Source organism: Vombatus ursinus, unplaced genomic scaffold (genome assembly GCF_900497805.2).
Source record: "Vombatus ursinus unplaced genomic scaffold, bare-nosed wombat genome assembly UNPS02014816.1, whole genome shotgun sequence".
NCBI lineage: Eukaryota > Metazoa > Chordata > Mammalia > Diprotodontia > Vombatidae > Vombatus > Vombatus ursinus.
This window is the reverse complement of record NW_020954594.1, coordinates 17,020,165-17,040,764: the sequence shown is the minus strand read 5'-3', so window position 1 is coordinate 17,040,764 and position 20,600 is coordinate 17,020,165. Positions and strand designations below refer to the sequence as shown.

At 34.3% G+C, this 20,600-nt stretch overlaps 1 protein-coding gene across 1 annotated transcript in view; it reads right to left on the bottom strand.

Moving 5' to 3' along the window:
- Positions 1–20,600, bottom strand: part of LRP1B (LDL receptor related protein 1B) — a 2,189,733-nt gene that overhangs the window by 1,793,831 nt on the left and 375,302 nt on the right. The window contains exon 2 of the mRNA XM_027835590.1: positions 8,273–8,395. Coding sequence (XP_027691391.1) covers positions 8,273–8,395 — 123 coding nt within the window. The remainder of the gene's footprint in view (positions 1–8,272; positions 8,396–20,600) is intronic.

Below are 20,600 nucleotides of genomic sequence, written 5' to 3'. Positions count from 1 at the left end.
GCAAATAAATATATGAATGGATGAGTGAATGAATTGATGATAAGTAAATGAATGGGCATTCTAAAACCTGAGCTGGTGCTCATTATATTGTGGATACAAATCTTTGGCGACCCTTCAGGAAATCTCATTTTACCAGGATAAATATTATTTTCCTCACCCTTTAGAGCCTGGTTCTCATTGAAAGACATTTTTATGCAGTCCTGTATGACAATCTTTTAACTGAAGTCCATTTCTTTCCTCAATCTGAATATACCCTTAAAAGTAGAGGCAATGTATTTAGCAATGGTATGCCCATTTAAGTTTTATATTTCTCCCCTGAAAATTCTATAACTATAAGCTCTCATTATCTTGGGGTGGTCTTTGCTCTCAGGAAAAATAGACTACAGCATTCTTTATTGCAACATTTGGCAAAATTTGTCATTAGGCAGGCATTTCTGAGTCCGAAATTCAAATGTAAATTTTATAGACTGACTATAAAGAGTAAAATACCCTCTGGGAAGAAATGTGCTCACCCATGAAAGGTAAAAAGCCTTTGAGTCCAACCCCAAATGTTAGATAAGTTATGGATAGGCTGATTAAAGGATTTTCTCTCAGATAGTGCACAGCTCTGTCCCTACAGAGCCATTCCAACAATATTTGTTTACCACGCATAATCTCCTAAACTGATGAGGCTCCAGAATGGTTTATGAGAACTGTTTGCAGATGTATGGGGTGTCATCACTCCTGGACACTCCCCACTTCCAGATGAAAGTGATCTCTCTCCTAATTTTTTCCCACAGCATTCTAGACTTTTCATTTTCTCATATCATACTTGTTTGTGTAGATAATATACCTCTTTCCCTAAGCACTCCTAAGTTATTTGGGAAGAGAGACTGTATCATTTGACCTATTTGTATTTCCAGCACACTGTCTGACAAAGGATTTTGAATCATAAGATTGTAGTGTTAAAGTTTAGAGTTCATCCAGTTTAATCCCTTCATTTAACAAATGGAGAAACTGAGGCCCAAAACAGTCAAGTGATTTGACTAAAAGTACACAAGCACTGAATGGTAGAGCCAGAAATTTGTACTCAGATACCCTGAATCAAAGTTCAGCATTTCCAAGCTAACTGTTCTTTTCTTTACCCTGACATAGTACAGAATAGATGGTTAATGAAGGTAGAAATGAATCGTACCAGCTCACTTTGCCTTCCTTCACTCTTTTTTTTTCCCTCTTCCATTCTCCAACTGATACTCCAATTCCCACATAGGTTGAAGGGCACATCCTTTTTTTTTCAATTTTCTGATGAATGGGTCATCTTGGACTCAGAGGCCACTGAGCAAAGCACTATATGATGAGACAAGATGATGGGAGCTCCCACTTGATCCTTTCATTATTGATCCTTCTCTCCCTAAGGGCACATTCACAATATATCAAACTCTACTCAGCTAGGCAAAACAGTGGATAAAGTCACAGGCCTTAAGTCAGGAAGACTTTTTCCAAAGTTCAAATCTGGCCTCAGACACTTATTAGCTATGTGACCCTGGGTAAGTCACTTAACCCTGTTTGCCACATTTCCTCAGCTGTAAAATGAGCTGGAGAAGGAAATCAGAAACCACTTCAGTATCTCTGCCAAGAAAATCCTAAATAGGGTCACAAAGAGTCAGACATTACTGAAAACAATCAAACAACAAGAACAGCACCAAGCTTAATTCACCAGTGCTTGCATTGACTTTTTTTTCTTTTTTGGCTAGGCAATGGGGTTAAGTGTCTTGCCCAGGGTCACACAGCCAGTAAATGTTATGTGTCTGAGGCCAGATTTGAACCCAGGTCCTCCTGAATCCAGGGCCACTGCTCTATCCACTGTGCCACCTAGCTGCCCCCATGCATTGACTTTTTGAAGCAACAAAGGCAGATTTTCATTGGCTTGGTGGCATTCTATAGGGGAAGAATGAATAGAAATGGGACTCATATCCTTACTCCAAGCCAGCAAAATGAAACAAGGCTTGGAATTACAATTTGGTCCAGAATATATATATTTACCATCATAGTCTCTTATACTTTGTGCTGACCTTCCAACAGATTCAGAGATTGGAGGATATTTTATGAAAGGAAGGTTCAATGTTGTTGTCCTCTAGTTGCTAAAGAAAAAAGAATCAAAATAACATTCAGAATAAAGTAAAACGAGCATTAATGAATGTAATCAATCCTTGTGTGTTGTATGTATTTTTTGTAATCTGTCAGATCACACTGATTAACTAACAAAAATTTGAATTATTTTTCTCCTAATTTTGTTGATTTCAGTGATTTCCCTTCTATCCAAGCACTATACATCCATACATCTTGTTTTTCCCATAGTCTGCTTTCAGTGCTCCAAATTTTACTTTATTTTTATGGACATTGTCTGTTTGCTAATAGCCTCCCTCTATCTGGCCTCTGGGAAAGGAACAGAAATTGGAAAGACCATATGAAAATATGCCCCACTTAAAATAGTCTACGTACATAAGATCATAATCATCCTATTAGTTAAAACTTAAAATACCTGAAGAATGAACATATAGGGCATTTTCTACAAATTCACATCTTTTACTTCAATACATTTACATAATACTTTTACATAAATGTCTATTCATAAATATTTCCTTTCTTTAAAAAAGAAAACTAATACCTCCATTAGTATAATTTATAATGGCCTTGAATAATCCGGTCACTGTTTGAATTCCATTCTTCTGAAAGGATTGATTATTTTCAGTTTCAGAGTAAGAGTAAAACAATCCCATTTAGGTTGGTGTTTCAAGTTTGTTATTTGATTGTAGAAATGAAAACAGTACTGCCTTAAGAGTTTGTTGCTTGTGGTAGTTATACAACTCAAAAACTGGTTTTACACTCAATGGAAAGGAATGCAGGCTCAAGGAAATTCAAGGTCCAAATGATAAAGTGTGTGTGTGTGTGTGTGTGTGTGTGTGTGTGTGTGTGTGAGTGTGTAGGGTAGATCTTTTATATACACCCAAATACAAACAGAAAGGAGGTTTTATGCATCAAAGGAGTAATTTGAGGTGGTATGGGGAAATACATTCCCCACTCTAATATTCTGAAAATATTTCTCCCATTACCTCTGGAAGCATATTACCTAAAATGCATAATCTAGTCATAACTTAATTATGCATATTTTTCATGGTGTCTCCTCCTTTAGATTGAAAGCTCCTTGACATCAGAGATAGCATTTTGTGTGTGTGTGTGTATTCCCATTACTAAACACAGTGTCTAGAATAAGGTAGGCACTTAAAATATGCTTGCTAACTTATTCACTGACAAAGAGATGTGAAAAGGCACCTCTCCCTACTCTTTTTCAGAGATGGTGGAGGAGTCCATGGGTTTGAAACATTGCATATCAAAATTTTTGATGTCATTAATTGGTTTTGCTGAATTGTCTTTTTTTTAAAGTATTTTTATATGGGATGACTCACTGGTAGAATAGGGAAGCATTCAAAGTGAAATTCAGTAAATGAACAACAAAAGTTCTCAATAAATATTTATTTGAATATATATACATATGCATACACACATGTACATACCTACAAACATATGTTTATATATACATATACATACACACACATATATATATTATACCTATGTGGGTATATCTATACCTACACACATGTGTGTATATATTTATGTATGTATACATACATGTGTGTATCTCACCAAATTATATATTTCCCCAATGACTTTCAAGTATATACTAACTTTGTTATGCTCTTGGAGGGACCTTTCATCTATTTTAATTATTCAGTCCTCTGGAAACAATTACAATCTGTGCCTGAAGAATTACTGGATCACTGGATTACTTCTAGGGGAAAGGACATGCACCATGGAAGAGATATCTTCTCCCTTAGTGATTTCAAATGAAATACAAAACAAAACACCAGTGTATTATAAGAAATGAAATTTTGGAAACACATTAGGACTATCATTAGATGAAATAGATTTGAATTCCAACACACATTTACTAGGTATAAGACTCTCATTTGTATAATGGGGAAGATAGCTATACGAATATTTGATCAAGATATGATTTCATTGATGTAATGAGCAATCTCCCTATGCCAGTGTCATAGTTTGTCAACTTTTTTTTTTACAACTTATAGTTTCAGACAATTGCTTAAAACACCAAGAGAGCCAGCTAGAATGTAACAGAGGCAAGGCCAGGACATAGGTGTTCCTGAGTCTAAGGCCATCTTTCAATTCACTATGCAATGCTGCCTAAAAATAACTCACAAAATGTTAAACAGACATTGTCTTCTTTGATCCTTACAACAGCCCTTTCATGGATAGGTAGGGCAACATTATTATTTTGCTATTTCCTAGATAAAGGTAGTGAGGTTTAGAGAGGCAAGGTGGGACTTGTCCAAGACCATACAGCTTATTTATTAGTTAAAGAGATAGCACCTCAATTTAGTTCCCTGAATCCAGTGTTCTTTAAATGTCACATTGACTTGCAAGCTTATAAGGTTGTAGTGAGAAGCATTAGATAAACCTTCAAATGTCATTCTATAAGGGTATTTTATTAGTAGTATTGTTATTGTTATTATTATTAGATTCAATTAAGATAACTTCCAGAAGGTAATTGACCACAAGTAGTCAACCTGATATCAAAGTAACAGTTAAATTCCGAGGATTAAAGGTCGCAAAGCTAAGTCCCATGAAAACTTATCAGAGAAAGGAGGGATTGCAAGTTTTGATTCTGAAAAGCTACCCAGAAACTTATTTCAAAGTTGATGTTATATTTCACCTATTTTTGGTTTATCAAAATCTTACCTACACTAGACTGCAATAACATGATTAAAAACATTTGGGAGGAAGGGGGTGCTATTTTCCTTATATTCTGTGGTCCACATCTCATAATAACTCGTATTATCACTCACCCTTTCAGCCCTTAAAAAAACTAAATCAAAATTAAGTTGCAATTTAGATATAAGAATGTCCATTGAAAATATGAGACTGATTAACCACTTCTAAAATCTAATAGTGAGGACATAAATGGCTGAATCTTTTATTTTTGATATCTCATTCCATCAAGCAATCAGTACTATTTTATTCCATTATAAATAATCATATAACACATTTCTCTATCTACTTCATCCCCGCCGTGGGCAACACTGTATCATAAATCAAATGACCCCTTTTAGGAATGAACAAAATCATTATTATCCAAAGCCTAAACAAACACAGAAAATATAGAGAGAGGAGAAAGGAATGAGTGAAAAATTTAAATTCTCAGATTCTTTCATATCTGAAATTTGAGTTTATTTCTAGTACTTTGCTTTTTTTTCTCACCCATTAAAAAATTTTAATACCTTGTCATATAAAGGCAATCGCTTTCCACTATCTTCCCAATATCCATTAATGTTCAATTATGAGGTTTCCTTTCATGTTATTCACAATATCTTAACTACTTATTTAATATTCTTGTTTATGATTAAAGGCTAAGTGGATATAAAGGGAAATGTATTCTTCTCATTAGTAATTTTCCCTTGATCTTTTGTAGAAATAACAGTTAAGTCTGAAGAGCAAATATGAGACCACTTCAGCTCTCACACTGGTCACGATGTAAAAAAATTTAGTAAAGAATATTCTAGCTGCCCTATTTCTAGCTTTTTCTTCCTTCTTTGTTAGAATGAGTTTTTTATAGCTATAGAATTATGTAATTATTTTATATGGAGCATTGCTGTTGACTGGCTGCATAGATCTCTCATAAAACAACACATCATGAAATCCCATAATTAGAAAAATGCTAATCGGGAACATCAGGATTGACGATGTTAAATCTGGATATATGTTATGCTTTTTCAGAGATTGCATTTCAGACTACATTTGAGGTTACACCATCATTGAGATTATGACTTTATGATGCTGGTAAAGTAGATATTGTAATGGTCCCATCCTTTTTTGACCCTGGTTATATGCATGAGGAGAACAGGTGGTATTTATAACTCCTTATTACTGATCCACAATTCTGTCATTATAGTCTGAATGCCATCTTTAAAAAGACTGAGGACTTTTCATGTTATGTAATAGAATATTACACCTAAGATGATGTAAAAGTACCAAATATTGCTTTGTGACTGTGGCATGTTTCAATCCAGAGTACTTGAAAACTACCAATGAAGTTTAAACATTTTTTCAATGACATTTGTCAATCACTTTAAGGTTTTCAAAGCACTTTTTATGCATTATCCCTTTTGATCCTTACCAAGACAAAACAAAGAAACCCTGTGAAATATGGGCTAATATTACTTTATCTTCTAGGTGAGAAAATTGGGGCTCAGATATACCCACTGGCTTGCCCAGGATTACAAAAGACAGTACAGAGTTATTTTGAAAATATCTTAGAAAAAATAGAATTTAGTAAATATGGATTGGCTCTGGAACATGATAGTTTGTGGTCATATAGCATCACTTACTCCAGGCCCTGGTAATGGAATTCTCCAAGAAGCTGCTTTTAGATTCAGCCTCAGTCTTGTACCTGTAGTCTAGCCATCCCATCCCATCCCAGCCAAAAAAGTCCATTTATCTATAAGCAGAGGCAAGATTGAAATGTCTCTGAAAAAAGGTGAAACTTCTCCAAATTAGTATTCTCTCTCTCTTTTTTTAGGCAATTGGGGTCAAGTGACATGTCCAAGGTCCACAGGTAGTAAGTCAAATTAGTATTGTCAATCCAGATGCTCTCAAATAGTATTTTCTATAGAAACTTGGCCAACCTCTACAAAGGAGGCCCATTTTACTATTCACATGGAAGACAAAGAAATTGCTCTCCTGGATGTATAGACTCACAACATAAGGAAAAATGCGATTGGTCAAATGGAGAGGAACTAACTTTTCCAGAGCAGTAATTCTGTTAGGAACTTATTTGAAACAACACCCAGAGCCACAGCTCTATGAAAAACCTTGCAGGCTTGGAAAGGTGGGCCATGTGAGATAATCAGAATGGCTTTGAAGTCCTCTCTGGCTCATTACATGCACAGCTGCATGAGTCACTCTCAGTAGGGTGAGGTTACCATTTCATTAATTAGCCATAGCTGCCATGTAGAGATAGATGTTTATATTCTTACCATTCTCCTCATGAACTTGAAGACCCTAGAAAAATTGCCCTGTGTACTGACTGAGTTAGACCTAGAGGAGTATCTGGCAGCTATCATGTGATTTTTGAGGGATGACAGACACAGATTATGGGTGTGGGAGGAGTCAGACACATATCTTCATGACTTTTGCTGAGAAACAGGGTTAAACAATTCTCATTAAGTAAACTACATCTACATGATTTCCAGCAAGGTTATATTTCAACTCAAGAAGATCTTCCAAGTGTTTAAATGTCATTAAAACATAATTCTGAATTGCAGGAGGATTGCGGTATTTGAGTGCATGACCCAATTGTTTTTAAAAACATTCAATACCACACATTTCTGCTGCAACTAAAGAATATGGAGATACCTCTGGAGCTTTGATACTAATGATACTAATAACCATAGGAGTAATAATATCACTTTGAATTCTAGACAAGTCACTGTTATGTTTCTATTTCAGAGGTTTAAAATAAAATATCTTCAGTTATTTGTACAAAGTCTCCTAAGGTAAAGGGATAACCCTAAAGAAGAGACCAAAGGTTTGATTTTTAAAGGGATAGAATAAACCTTGGGGCATGATCCCTAACTACCCCATCCTAAGGAGTAAAAATCATTGTACATCTTTTAGGTCATTGTAGAAATCGTCTCAACATAGACTATTACGTCATCTCTCCCACAGCAGTAAAAATAAGGAGACATCTAGAATTAATGACAGACTTTAATAAACAGGGATACTGAGAATAATCAGTCTCCAAGAATCAAATTCTTTTGTAACCAGCCCTGAACCAAAAAGCAAAAGAAAAGGTATGTAATTGTTAAACATGCATTAGTCAAACCTATTGACTTTTTCCCATGTTTTTTCTCATTACTTTTCTTATCACACTTCCCTTGTCAAACACACAAATTATTTGCATTTTTTCTAACAAAATTATTGTTTCATTAAAAATACTCTATTTATTTGTTACTTTCTTATTTTCATGGGTTAATCCATACTAAAAAAATATCCCCCATTGATTACTCGCTGTGAAGGAAATTCAAACAACTTCATTTTGTGATTCATAGAAGAGAGAATACGTATAGTACACCAAAATAACTGTCCTCAGAAACAACTGCAAGTCAGTTTTACATATAATGGAAAATCAAAATGTCATGAGAACCTTTCTACTTACAGGTGTCTAAAGATTCATCCGAATCATCAGGGCAGTCAGGGTCCCCGTCACATAGCCAGCTCTGGGATACACAAGTCACATGATCATGGCAAAGAAATTCACCAGGATCACACAACTGTGGATCTGAAAATGAAAATGTTTTAAAATAAAATATGAATGGTCTGAACATATGACCACAAAACAGCACAAAGATGAAATGTGAGAAAGCAATATATAAAAGGGATATGAATATGATGTATATTCCCTGTACAAAGCTCAAACATAAGCAATATGTATCTTAATTTTAGCATTTTACCTTGAGCATACAATATGTTGATCACCTTATTAGCCAAATAGCTTCAATTCACAAATGGACTAAAAGAATGTGCTGTGAAAAGAGTTATTTTTCTTGGCTATCATCTTTATCAGACTTCAAACAATGTATAGATCTCCCAGTGAGTAAGTTTTAGATACATTTAGTTACTCCAAGGCATGTTTACTTCACATCATGAGGGCATGAATTGATGCAAGAGCACCAGCATCCATCTTGTGTTTTCTATTTCTGATCATTTAAGTTGCTCATCCCAAAGCAAGATTTATTCAAAGAAACTATTATTCTAGTTCAATTCAATATGTGTTTATTGAGTACCTGCTATAAATGTTTCAGGTATTGCTAGGTGCCAAAGATAGAAACACACAAAAAACAAAATGTTCCCCCAACCTTCTCTCCTGTACCCCAAAGAGAAAGTAAAGTCATTCATATAATGTTAGTAATAAAATTGAATCTCCAGGGATTTTGAGTTCTATTCTTGAAAGAGGACTTTTAAGATGCTAGATTAGTCTAGTCAAAGACTTTTTGGCCCATAATTTCCTCAAGAACAGTTTATGATTTTTGTCAGTTGCACTACCCAATTACTATTTCCCACAGAATTGCCACTCATATATATCCATCCTTATTCTTTTTTCTGTCTAGGTGATTGTGTCTGAAACCAAGTCTCTGTTCTCCACAAAGACATTCCCTCCAGCTTTTTTAGAACACCTGAAAACTAGACTCTCTCTCTACAATGACTTGCTGAACTAGGCAGAATTTAGTCTTAGAAAACACATTTACCTTACTGGTAAGACATCATGGAGTAGCAGAAAGAACAAGAGACTGGAAGTCTTAGGATCATAAGACTATAGATATAGAAGTAAAAGAAATCTTAAACACCATTTAGTACAACTCTTTCATTTTAAAGATGAAGAAATTGAGTTGCAAGGAGGTTAAGTATCATGTCCAATATCATAGAGAGAGTATACCTCAAAAACTAAATTTGAACCCATATGCTTTGCCTTGAGTGAGCAACACTTCTTTACTTTGCTACCCTCTCTGAAGTGTAGGGACCTACATCCAAATTTTGTCCCTGACCATTGTACAACTAGGAGGCATGGTGGATGGAAGCCAGACCTGGAGCTAGGAAATTGAGACAATTATACACTATTCTTGCCCTCAAGAACCCTAAAACTTAATTGGGGATACAGGCTGTATGAATCAAAAATAGTATCAGAGGTTAGTATATAAGTACAAGAGAGGCATCATGGTGCAGTGGCTCCATGGCTTCCTCAATGCCAGGAAGAACTGACTTCAAGTTTCATCTCTATACACAAATCACTCAACTTCTCAGTAGTCTCTTAGACTATAAATTGCAAAGTACATTGGAAGGGTTTCCTTAGTTGAGAGTTCTCTATACCTATGAAACAATAGCTCAATTCACTATTCTTATGTAAGTACAAAATGAGTGTAAAAAAACAGTGAGTGTTATAGAATCTCAGAGGGCAGAGAGATCATAATGGCATGGAGTTGTTAAGAGAAGAAATTAGACTTTCATTTGGGCTTTGATGGGCAGGTAGGACCGAAATAGATGAAAGAGGGAGGAATTATACATGGTAAACATAGTCAAGAAATACTTAAAAAGAGCCTTCTCCTTTAAGCAGTAAATATGCCTTAAAAAAGTACCAAATATTCTCCCTGCAAAATGTACCATGTCTTCCTTTGGCAATCTTTAGTTCTATGTAGTGGATTTCAATTCTATGTAGACATATTAGGTAGTGTCTGCTCTTGGACATTAAACTACAAATGGTACCAAGACAGTTTGAAGACCATGGGGCCTACTCCAAACATTCTCTGGCCTCTAAAATATAGATACTTTCTAGGAGAGAGGTTAGTTATAGTACCTCTCACTTAGCCCAACTAAGACACTGAAAAGTGCTTTGGAGAAAAGCATGAGGAGATATGATCCAGGAAAAGTCCAAACATTGAAAGGATCAAAAGCATACATTTTGTCTTTAAGGCAGGGTAAATTTCTAAACAAAATTCAACCCCCTTTTCATGTTTTAGTACTCTGACAGGCAGGAAGTCATTCTTATATATGATTAAAATCTCTCCTAGATTAATATTCCTATGGTTTGGCCTTTCATGGACACAGAAAACAGTCCTTAAAGATCTTCCTTCAAGTGCACATGCTCCACAAGAACCCAAATATGTTTTCACAAATAAAATAGAAGACAACTCAAAACAACATAGTTTACATTTGAAGCCCTGGTTTACTTAAGGAGTCTTACCTAATCAAAACCTGCATATAGGCTTGCTAGAAATCTCAAAGCTTTAAATACAATCCTCACAGTTGCTGTTTCTGGTTTTACGTTATCCCCCTAGGAAATATCAGTTAAGAACAGTCTGTTATAACCAGCCTATTTATTTTTCAACCAGATATAACTTTTTCAAGGTCATCTTTTAAAAGCATTGATGGTTGGATTCAAATGAGTGAATTTTCAATATTTTGAGGTGATTATTTTAAAATATATCCCCTCGGTTGAGTTCCTTGTTTAAGAAACTAAATATTTTTGGTATGTTTTCCCATTCATCCCATTTAATTTTTCAGCATACACTTCTGAGATATTCAAATTAATCTTGTTTAAAAATGCCTTCTTATTATATGAAACTAAATGCTATATGCTGTAATTAAAAAAAAAAAGCTTATGAGGACAGGGAGATAGTTCAGCTTACATCCCTAAGGAAGAAGATCAAAGTTAGTCGCTTGAATATCACTTTATAATAATAGCTCTTTGGAACCAGAAGACAAGAAAAAGATTAGGACAACTATAGACTGCATAGTCTATTGGGTTTGGTTTCATCTTAGCAATGGAGAGAGCTAAGTAAATTATTCCTTTTTTCACTGAGATGAAAATATATTTGGGAATTTATTTTAATGGGAATTTGAAATATAATTTTTTTAACATTTTATGTAGAAAATTTAGTGGTGAGATTTTACATTTAAAAACTGATGTGGACTTGTGTTCAGAACTTATCTTTCCTTATTTAATTATATTAAGGTTATGGAATGCAATGTTATTATCTGGAATCTCTGGAAAATGAATTACAGAAACCAGGAGCTAAGTTAATCACTTAAAAACTTTAAAATGTATAGCACTGCAACTTTGAGCACCTCAGTTATTTTAAAATTCCTAAATAATCCCAGACTCTTCTCCTGAGGAATTAACATGCTAAGTTAATACTAATGAACAAGTAGGTCTGTCAACACAAATGATGAGTATCTATTATATGAAGAATTATTTTGCAAGGGGAGATACAAAAGAAATAGAAAAGAAACATTATTTGACTTTTTAAGAACTTAAAATACAAAATAACCTAAGTCCAGAATACCCCAATATGAATGTGAGCTAAGTAAACATAAAAGTGCTGACTTTCTGAATAGAAAGCAAATTGGTTAAGGAAAGTGGTTTATCCCAGTCTATCCAAAGAGATGTGGGATAGAAAAATGCTTTAATCACTACTAAATAGAGAAATGCAAATTAAAGCAATTCTAACATTGTACCTCACACCCATCAGATTGGCAAAAATTACAAAAAAGCAAAATGAAAAATGTTGGAGGGTCTGGGAGAAAGCAGCCATTTTAATGCAGTGTTGATGGAACTGTGAATGGGCATAATCACTTTGGAAAGAAATTTGAATTATACACAAATGTTTACTAAGCAGTGCAAACCTTTTTGACTCAGCTAAATGACTGCTAGGCCCATGGCCAAAAGAGATCAAATAAAAGGAAAAGGACCTAAATGTATGGAAATATTTATAGCAGTGCTTTTTATGGTAACTAAAAACTGGAAACTAAAGGATGTCTACCAATGAGAAATGGCCGAATAAGTTGATTTATATAAATGTAATGGAATACTACTATGTTAGCAGAAATGAAAAAACAGATGATTTCAAAGACATATGTAAAGACATAGGAATTGATGCAGAGTTAAATAAACAGAACCAGGAGAACAATTTATACAGTAGCAACAATGTAAAGACCAATAATTTGAAAGCTGCAAGAACCATTATCAATACAATAATTATATATGATTCCAGAAGACCAATGATGAAATATGTTTTCTATTATGGTGAGATGATGGCTTTATGGCTCAGAATGAGACATATGCATTTATATTTTTTTTATGTAGCCAAAAGTGAGATTTGTTTTACTTGACTATGCATATTTATTATAAGGATTTTTTTCCTTTTTTTTCTTTTCAACGAGATGGTGGGTGGGAGGGAAAGAAAATAGATTTCTCAAGGAGCTGGAGAGTTCTATAGATGTAGAATTGTATATGCCTTTTCAGATGAGCTGACTATATTTTTACGTAATTGTTTTACTTTTTTTTTTACACCATACCTCTCCCAGAGTGTTGGTAAATAGTATATGTTCATAATGTAGAAACAAAACATATCAACAAAGCTTTTACAAAGAATGCATTGTGTAGCTAATATTACATTAGCAACAATTTGAGCTTTAGCTACAACATCATCTCTAATTTCCCATTCAATTCAGTGAATATTTATTGTCCTTATCATTAGTAGTACTGGTAGAGATAGTGATGGTGGCAGTAGTAACAGTAATAGCAACAGTAACATATAAAACTCTACAGTTTACAAAGCGCTTTTCCTTTGAATTCCTGCCATATATGAGACATTATATCAGGTACAGGGAGATTAAAAAATAAATAAGAGAGAACCATGGGTTTTTAAGAGCTGACAATATAATTTACCAAAGTAGAATCTAAGGAAAAAGATTTGCCTTGAGAGTCCATTTACTATTGTTGCAATAGTAATATCAAGAGTGTTTAGCTATTGCTAAAAGCCAGTAGAACTCTTGGAAAGACTGAAGAAAAATAAGGTCACAGCCTCATTGCTTGGTGGAAGTCTGTTCCTATTTACAATGAATACAAAATGACCAAAAAGGTGGTGTGGTATATTGAAAAACAACACTGAATTTGATGCAACTAGACCTAGGTTCAAATTCAAGCTCTGATATTAACTAGGTACCTGATCCTGAACAAAGCACTTTACCAGTCAGAGCCTCAGTTTATCTGAAAAGTGGGAATATTGATACTTGTCCTACCTACCTTGCAGGCAACAAGACAAAGCAGCAAGTATGTATTAAGTGCTTACTATATGCTAGGCATTGTGTTAAGCACTGGGGATACAAATAAAAACATAAAGAAAAAAAGTCAATCCTGACCCTCAAGGAGTTTATAATTTAATCTATGAAGACAACACAAAAGGGAGCTGGAAAGATGGCCTAGATGAAGGTATTTGGCTTAGGGGCAAGGTGTTGAGGTCCAGAAAGTCAGAAGCAGAGCTGGAAAGGCAATGAAATTTGATGGGCATTGACCCCTCCTTAAAATGGAAGCCCCAGAAGGAATTTACAAATGGGAGGTGGGGGTCAGTATAGCAGAGGAATGTTCCAGGTTGAGAAAGTCTCAGGGTTGATGAATGCTCCAGCATGAGGCTGCAGAAGATATGTGCTACTGAAGTAAGGAAAACATTCAATAAACCTTAAAGTGCTAAAGGGTCAGATAAGACTTCATTTCCTTTTCCCTCATGTCCTTATTCCCTGCCTTCCCTGGCTTTAGCCAGATTGACATAATAGAAATTAGTGGAGGGTATATAAGGAATTTCTATGTTAGAAAGTATGTAGTTCCGTATCAAATTCCTTTTGCTTCTGGTTTCTCAAATTTTATTCAGATCAAACCTTATTGCCTTGGTTTAAAAACCTTGTTGGTCAGACTTTGGTCTGAAATACTGACTTCTTATACCAAAAAATTATCAGCCTATGTTTCTATTTGCTTTTTAATTTCTTTTCATGGATAATGGCCCACAAAAGCTGACCCTCTCGTTTTTCTTGGCTTGAACTTTTAGGACGTGAAGTTCTGCTTCTTCCTGCCTCTGCTGACTTTTTAGTCTACTTGCATTCCCAATCCTTTCTCCTAGAAATGTTCTTTTTTTCTGGTTTTTGCCTAAGTTCCAGCATGATCACAGGAAAAAAAAAATTATAACACTTGATTCTCTCTGTGATGGTGAAAATTGATTGGATAGCTCAATTAATCACTGTATTCCTCTTAAAGTAATGGACAGGATGCTACATCCTAATAACTTTGTCATGTGACAACAAATCATAATAGAATCACTTAATCAGAGGTATGAACTAGTTACTAATAAAGAAGGCCTAAACATCTTCATTGAGTAAATGAATCAATCAATCTAAGGCATTCCAAATGGATGTAACAGGAAGTCTGTTGAATCTGGTTGAGAATTGACCACACCCTGTAACATTTATATAGCTAATTTGGAATCAAGGGTTTGGGTATCTAGCAGTCTTAGAGAGAGCCATTCCAGGGAAGACCCTGATAAGGAACTGCGGGGATGGATGTGACAGTCAGACCTAGTCTCTTCCCTCACCACCCTACATACAATTTTGACCTAAAGAGGATGTAGTGAAGCTCAGAGGGCTAGAAGATTTGTATTTTTTTTCATCAGTATTCACCCAATATTTCTGGAACAACAGTGAGTATCAACAATGTCTACAGAAGAAATCAAGGACAAACTAGACACACTGAAGAAAGACAGCTTCATGACTCTACCAAGAGCCCAGATGAAAGAGTATATCAAACCTAAGGGGAACATCTTGAGTACTTCCACAAAGGGTCTTCCAGGAGTAATGAGTTATCCATTTTGGCACGTATGCCCTGTGCTGTGATGGTAAAGAGTTATATGTCTACTCTTGTAGCCATTACTATAACAGCTTTGAACCATTTATTTCACCAATACTTCAATATTTTATCACAAGAAACATCATTTATGAAATAAGATTCCATTGTTATACATTGATAGCTATCTAACCTTGGTGAAGTTATTAAACCTCTCTGACCCTTAATTTTCTCATTTTTAAGATGGCTATAATATTTTCCCTGCTTGTTGTGAGCCAAATTAGATAATGTATGGAAAAACACTTTGAATTCTATAAACCACTAAATAAATATAATGTATTTTTGTCATTTTTTATGATGGTGATGGTGAAGATGGCAATAACGACAATAATAGTAATATCTTCCACATTTTTTGAATGAGTGCAATAAATAATTTGTTCATGGAATATATTATAGCTACATATAGCACTTTTTCCCTGCTTGTACATATTGCTGGTAAAATGATGAGTGGTTATTAGAGAAAGAGAAGGTGAACATTGTAATAAATAATAAGATTAATGCATCATGACATCATTTTCTTGTTTACATCAGTCCTAAAGAATGTGCATGTGCTAGAAAAAGAAGGGATGATGTGCACATGAGGAGTGGTAGTATACTAAGGTGAGAATAGAATTTAAAAATCAATTTCTAGAATACCTAGAAATTTTTATTACATATCCAGTAATTTATACATTTTGTCACCGTAAACACATACATACACAGAAAATTAGTTTATTTTGGTAGGTTAGTGGATTTAGGATATTTTGTTGTTGTTTTTTATTGTTTTGTTTTATATTTTGTGGGATTATATGGGGGGATTTTTTTTTAAATCAGACCTGCATTAACATCAAAATCAGGAGGCTTTTATTCTCCATCTTTCAACTTACAAAAGGAAAGGATTAGTTGAGGCTTAGGGGACATTGAAGGCTGAGATCACAAACAGAGCAATCATTGGCCCAGAGGTGTCAGATTCAAAGCAGGAGAAAGAATGGAGTTTAACAATAGTCCAGTGGAGAAGCTAACAGATACGTGTCCAATAAAATTAACTTTGAGTCCCAACCAGTTTTGGATTTATGATCTGGGCAAGTTGTTTCTCTGACTTGACATATTCAGTGTCAGAGGCAGCTGAAGTCTACTCTCCTCTATGAGGGTAGGAACACAACTGCCACCTTCTACTAGGGTCGGGAACTGATGCCTCCAAAATTAGTAACTAGATGACACCAGAACCATATTAGGGCAATCTGCATGCTAGGGCAACATAATGCAAATGAGATTAACTTTTTTTTAGTGGAAAATGTGTTTATCTTTCAAGTACATATAATTGTTTCCAGCTTTTATACCTCTGATGCCCAAAATTGGGAGATATACTTAAGGACCTAGGTCTAGGTGAGAACAGCATGAAACTACAGATTTCTGAGATGGAAGATTCTAACATGGAAGAATCCACATATGAATGATTTTAGAAAAGGGGCAGGGAGGGGATTCCAAATAAGATTACCAGACCCCACTAGAACAGAGGCTGCTCTGATTCAAAACTCAGGTTTTCTGAGCACATCTACTCGCTAACCTCAATTTTCAAAATAGCAGTTGAGTTGAGCCAGATAAGAGCATAGCAACCATTAAAAACAACCCTGAATAAAAGGAAAATAAACTCAAACAAAGGATCTCAATTCTAGAACATTCCTCAGATCTTATCCAGGTAAATTAGGGTAAATCAAATGGGAAAAGATAAGCTATGAAATTATATTATCGTTAATTTAAAGACTGTTCTCCACCGTACTTTTCTATTGTCTTCTTTTAAATTAAAAAAAAAACAAACCAAAAAACAATTTCCCCCTTTCTCTTTGGTATCAAATGCCAGTCAAAATGCATGTGAACAGCACTAATGCCAGCAGTAATGACCTGAAGCACATGACAGAAATCTATGAATAGAACAGTAAAGGCCCAAGGAAATGACACTTGTGGCTGAAAAATATATGAAGAGGGAATTCTCTTATCACCAGTTTCAAGGGCAGTGAGATGGTGAAACATAAAAATAATTTTTAGGTTTTGTGAGGGAATGTTGCAGAGAGAATAATACATCTTCCTTTTGAGAAACACAGTAGTAATTAATTGTTTTTGTGTTTTATATTGGCTAGAAAAGTTGCAATCATTCTATGTCTTATTAAGCAGTATTTTTGGAGCTCCAAATGGCAGCATGTGCTCACAGAAATCTCTTATTCAAAACCAAGGCAAAATTGAAAAAAAATTAAATATATTATCCTTAGGAAGGAACTACAATGATTTATCATGTTTATCATAATGAATAAAGGGGAGAAATATCTTTGTAAACATTTCCAATCCAATTTGATATTTAATTTTCTTGAAGAAAATATTTTTGCCTTTTTCTTCATCTGGTTCATTTAAGTAGTAGTAGGTTTTTTATGCTTTTCATCCAGTTGTATAAAAATTATAAACCACCTATCTTAAACCCTTTTGGTACCACCACTCTACCAAAAGAAAAATTGACAAAGAATTCTGTCCCTTTATTTATCAAGAGTTGTGAAATCTATTTTTCATGGAAGCAAAGCAACATGTTTTACTTGTTTCAATCAAGATTTTATTATTGTTGGGCAAAGATTTTGCAGCTCTGTACTCCTTTATGTGGGTTCTATTTCCTTTTGCTTCCTCTCTATGTCTCTTGCTATCTCTCTGTTTCTCTATGTGTATCTCTGTCTCTGTATCTCTGTCTGTCTCTGTCTCTGTCTGTCTCTCTTTCTTTCTCTCTCTCTTTCCTCCCTCCCTCCCTCCCTCCTACCTCTGTCAGAAATATAGAAAAATGAATCAGTGAATTCAACAGTACTGTTTAGGGGGGGTTACCATTTTCAGAAACTTCTAAAAAAAGAAAAGAAAGAAAATGAAAAAATCAAAACTTCTTGGCATTGTGTTTTCCTCAAAATCTAGCATGATCTATATCTAGTTTTTCAGGGGGTTCCCAAATTCACATAGTTTCAAAATTCTTGTCCTTTTATGAGATAAGAATGGGGTGGTTAACATTCAATACTTTGAGTTAATAATTATAACACAAACCTATGTATTTGTCACTTTAAGGTTTTCAAAGCAGTTTAATATATCATCTCATATAACCCTCACAAAAATTTTGTGACTAGGCCCACCCCAAGGTAGACTTGCCCCTATGAAGAGGCAGAGTCACAATCCTCATTATGTAGATGATAAATCAACTTGCCTAATGTCAGAGAGATTATAAACCTCTGAAGCAGGGTTCTAGCCCTGAGCTTGGTCAATTTCAAATCCAACACTCACATCATTCCACTATGTTATATTATATTGCCTTGCTGACAGATTCTTTATCCTTTGTTTGAAACATTGAAGAAGCCCTTTGTTTATATTAATCATCAACATCAACTATTTTAACACAAGAAAAACATAGTTTATGAGCAATAATTAACATTCTTTTCTGTTTAATGAATAAAAAGTAAAACCAAGAATTATACTCAATGTTTACTTCAGTTATTTGTCTATAATCACCTTTAAAATAAAAGAATTCTATATTTTCAATTGAGTTGGATCATTATACTTCATTCTAACAACTTAATTACTCAAATAAGTTACTAAAAGATCCCCTTGGAAAGTGGTTAAATATTCATCTAGCTAAAATGCTTCAAATACAGAACTGGGGCAAGTCTTTAGTTAGAAGCATAATAGGCTACCTCTCAATTGGTGCCCATTACAGATAGGCTCACAATGTTCTCCTCCATCAAATCCTTTCCTTATCAGTGTTGATATCTGAAAATCCACTTCTCAGACAGAGAGGTAAGGCAGTAGATTTAGTTCAAAACTTGGAGTCAAGAAGACTTGAGTTAGAATTCTTCTCTCAGACATTTTTCTTGCTCTATTACTCTGATAAATCTCTCAGTCTCAGTTTCCTCATCTGTAAAAATGGAGATAATAATGGCATCTACCTCACAAGGTATTGTGAAGACAAAATAAGATAATTTATGTAAAAGATTTGAAAATATTAAAGCCCTATATAAATGTGACTTGTTATCAATATTATTATCAGAACACTAGGCAGAGAAAAAGAGCTCTGTGTTTGTTCTGAGAATTTTGCATAATTTAAAATTTTTCAGAGGGCCTACTTTCCTATGTATACCTAGAGGCCAGAAGGTGGTGTAAATTAACTTTCAAAGCTTCATTCATGTCCTTAATTTAAAGGAAATAACAGATATGAAACCTTGGAAATGCTTAGAATAAAAAAAAGACCAATTTCTTCTCTCAGGAAAAAAGATAGTGATCTTAATATAGTTGCCTTTTTAAATCCTAAATGATCAGATCATAGAAATGTCTTTAGAAGTTGATGTGATCAAAGACAGAGGTCTTAATTAAGTGAGCCTGTGTTATTTATGTAAATACAAACAATGAAGAGAAGTTCAGGAGGTGTCCCAAACATAACTACAAGTAATAAATTCACATAATTAAGTATTTCAGCTGAAGATGCATGTCAGGAGAATTTAAATAGCTCAATGTGAAAGTAATTATTACCCCAGCAGAATAAAAGGTCCAATGTAACACTTTAACATTAATCAAAAATTAGCAGAGGGGTCAATGAGGGTCTAAAAAATATAAATTGAGTCCAAAAATGTTTTCTAGAAGGTTTACATTTTGGAAAAGGTATAGATTCTCTTTCTGTTGAAATTTCCCATTCTTTTTGACCATACCCAAAAAGTCTTTGTTTTGAATGAAGGAAAATACTAAAGGACTAAATATCAAAATCTGACAAAATTCTAATTCAGTTTAAACCTTGCTTTTAAAAAAATGTGGTTTAAAATATACAGTGATAGCTTTGGTTTTACATTTTCACTTCAGAATATATATCTACTTCTTTCTCATGCCCAGACAGTCATCCCTTTTAACAAACAAACAAAAAAAAGTTTAGAAAAATATACTATAGGAAACCAACAAATATATGAATTATGTATATAGGAGCATATGAAATATTCCACTCCAATAATCCTCCATTTCTGCAAAGAAAGGAAAAAGATGTATTTCTGAACTTTTCTTTGGTGTCAAAGATGGGCATTTTAATTATACATTATTTATTTTTTGTTCTTTGCATTTACATTGTTGCAGTACATTTTGTTTTCTCGGTTCTGCTTGCCTTGCTATGCATTAGTTTATATAAATCTTCTCATGTTTCTCTGTATTCTTAATATATATTGCTTCTTTTGATATAGAAATATTTTATTATATTCATGTAACAAAATGTATTTAACCATTTCCC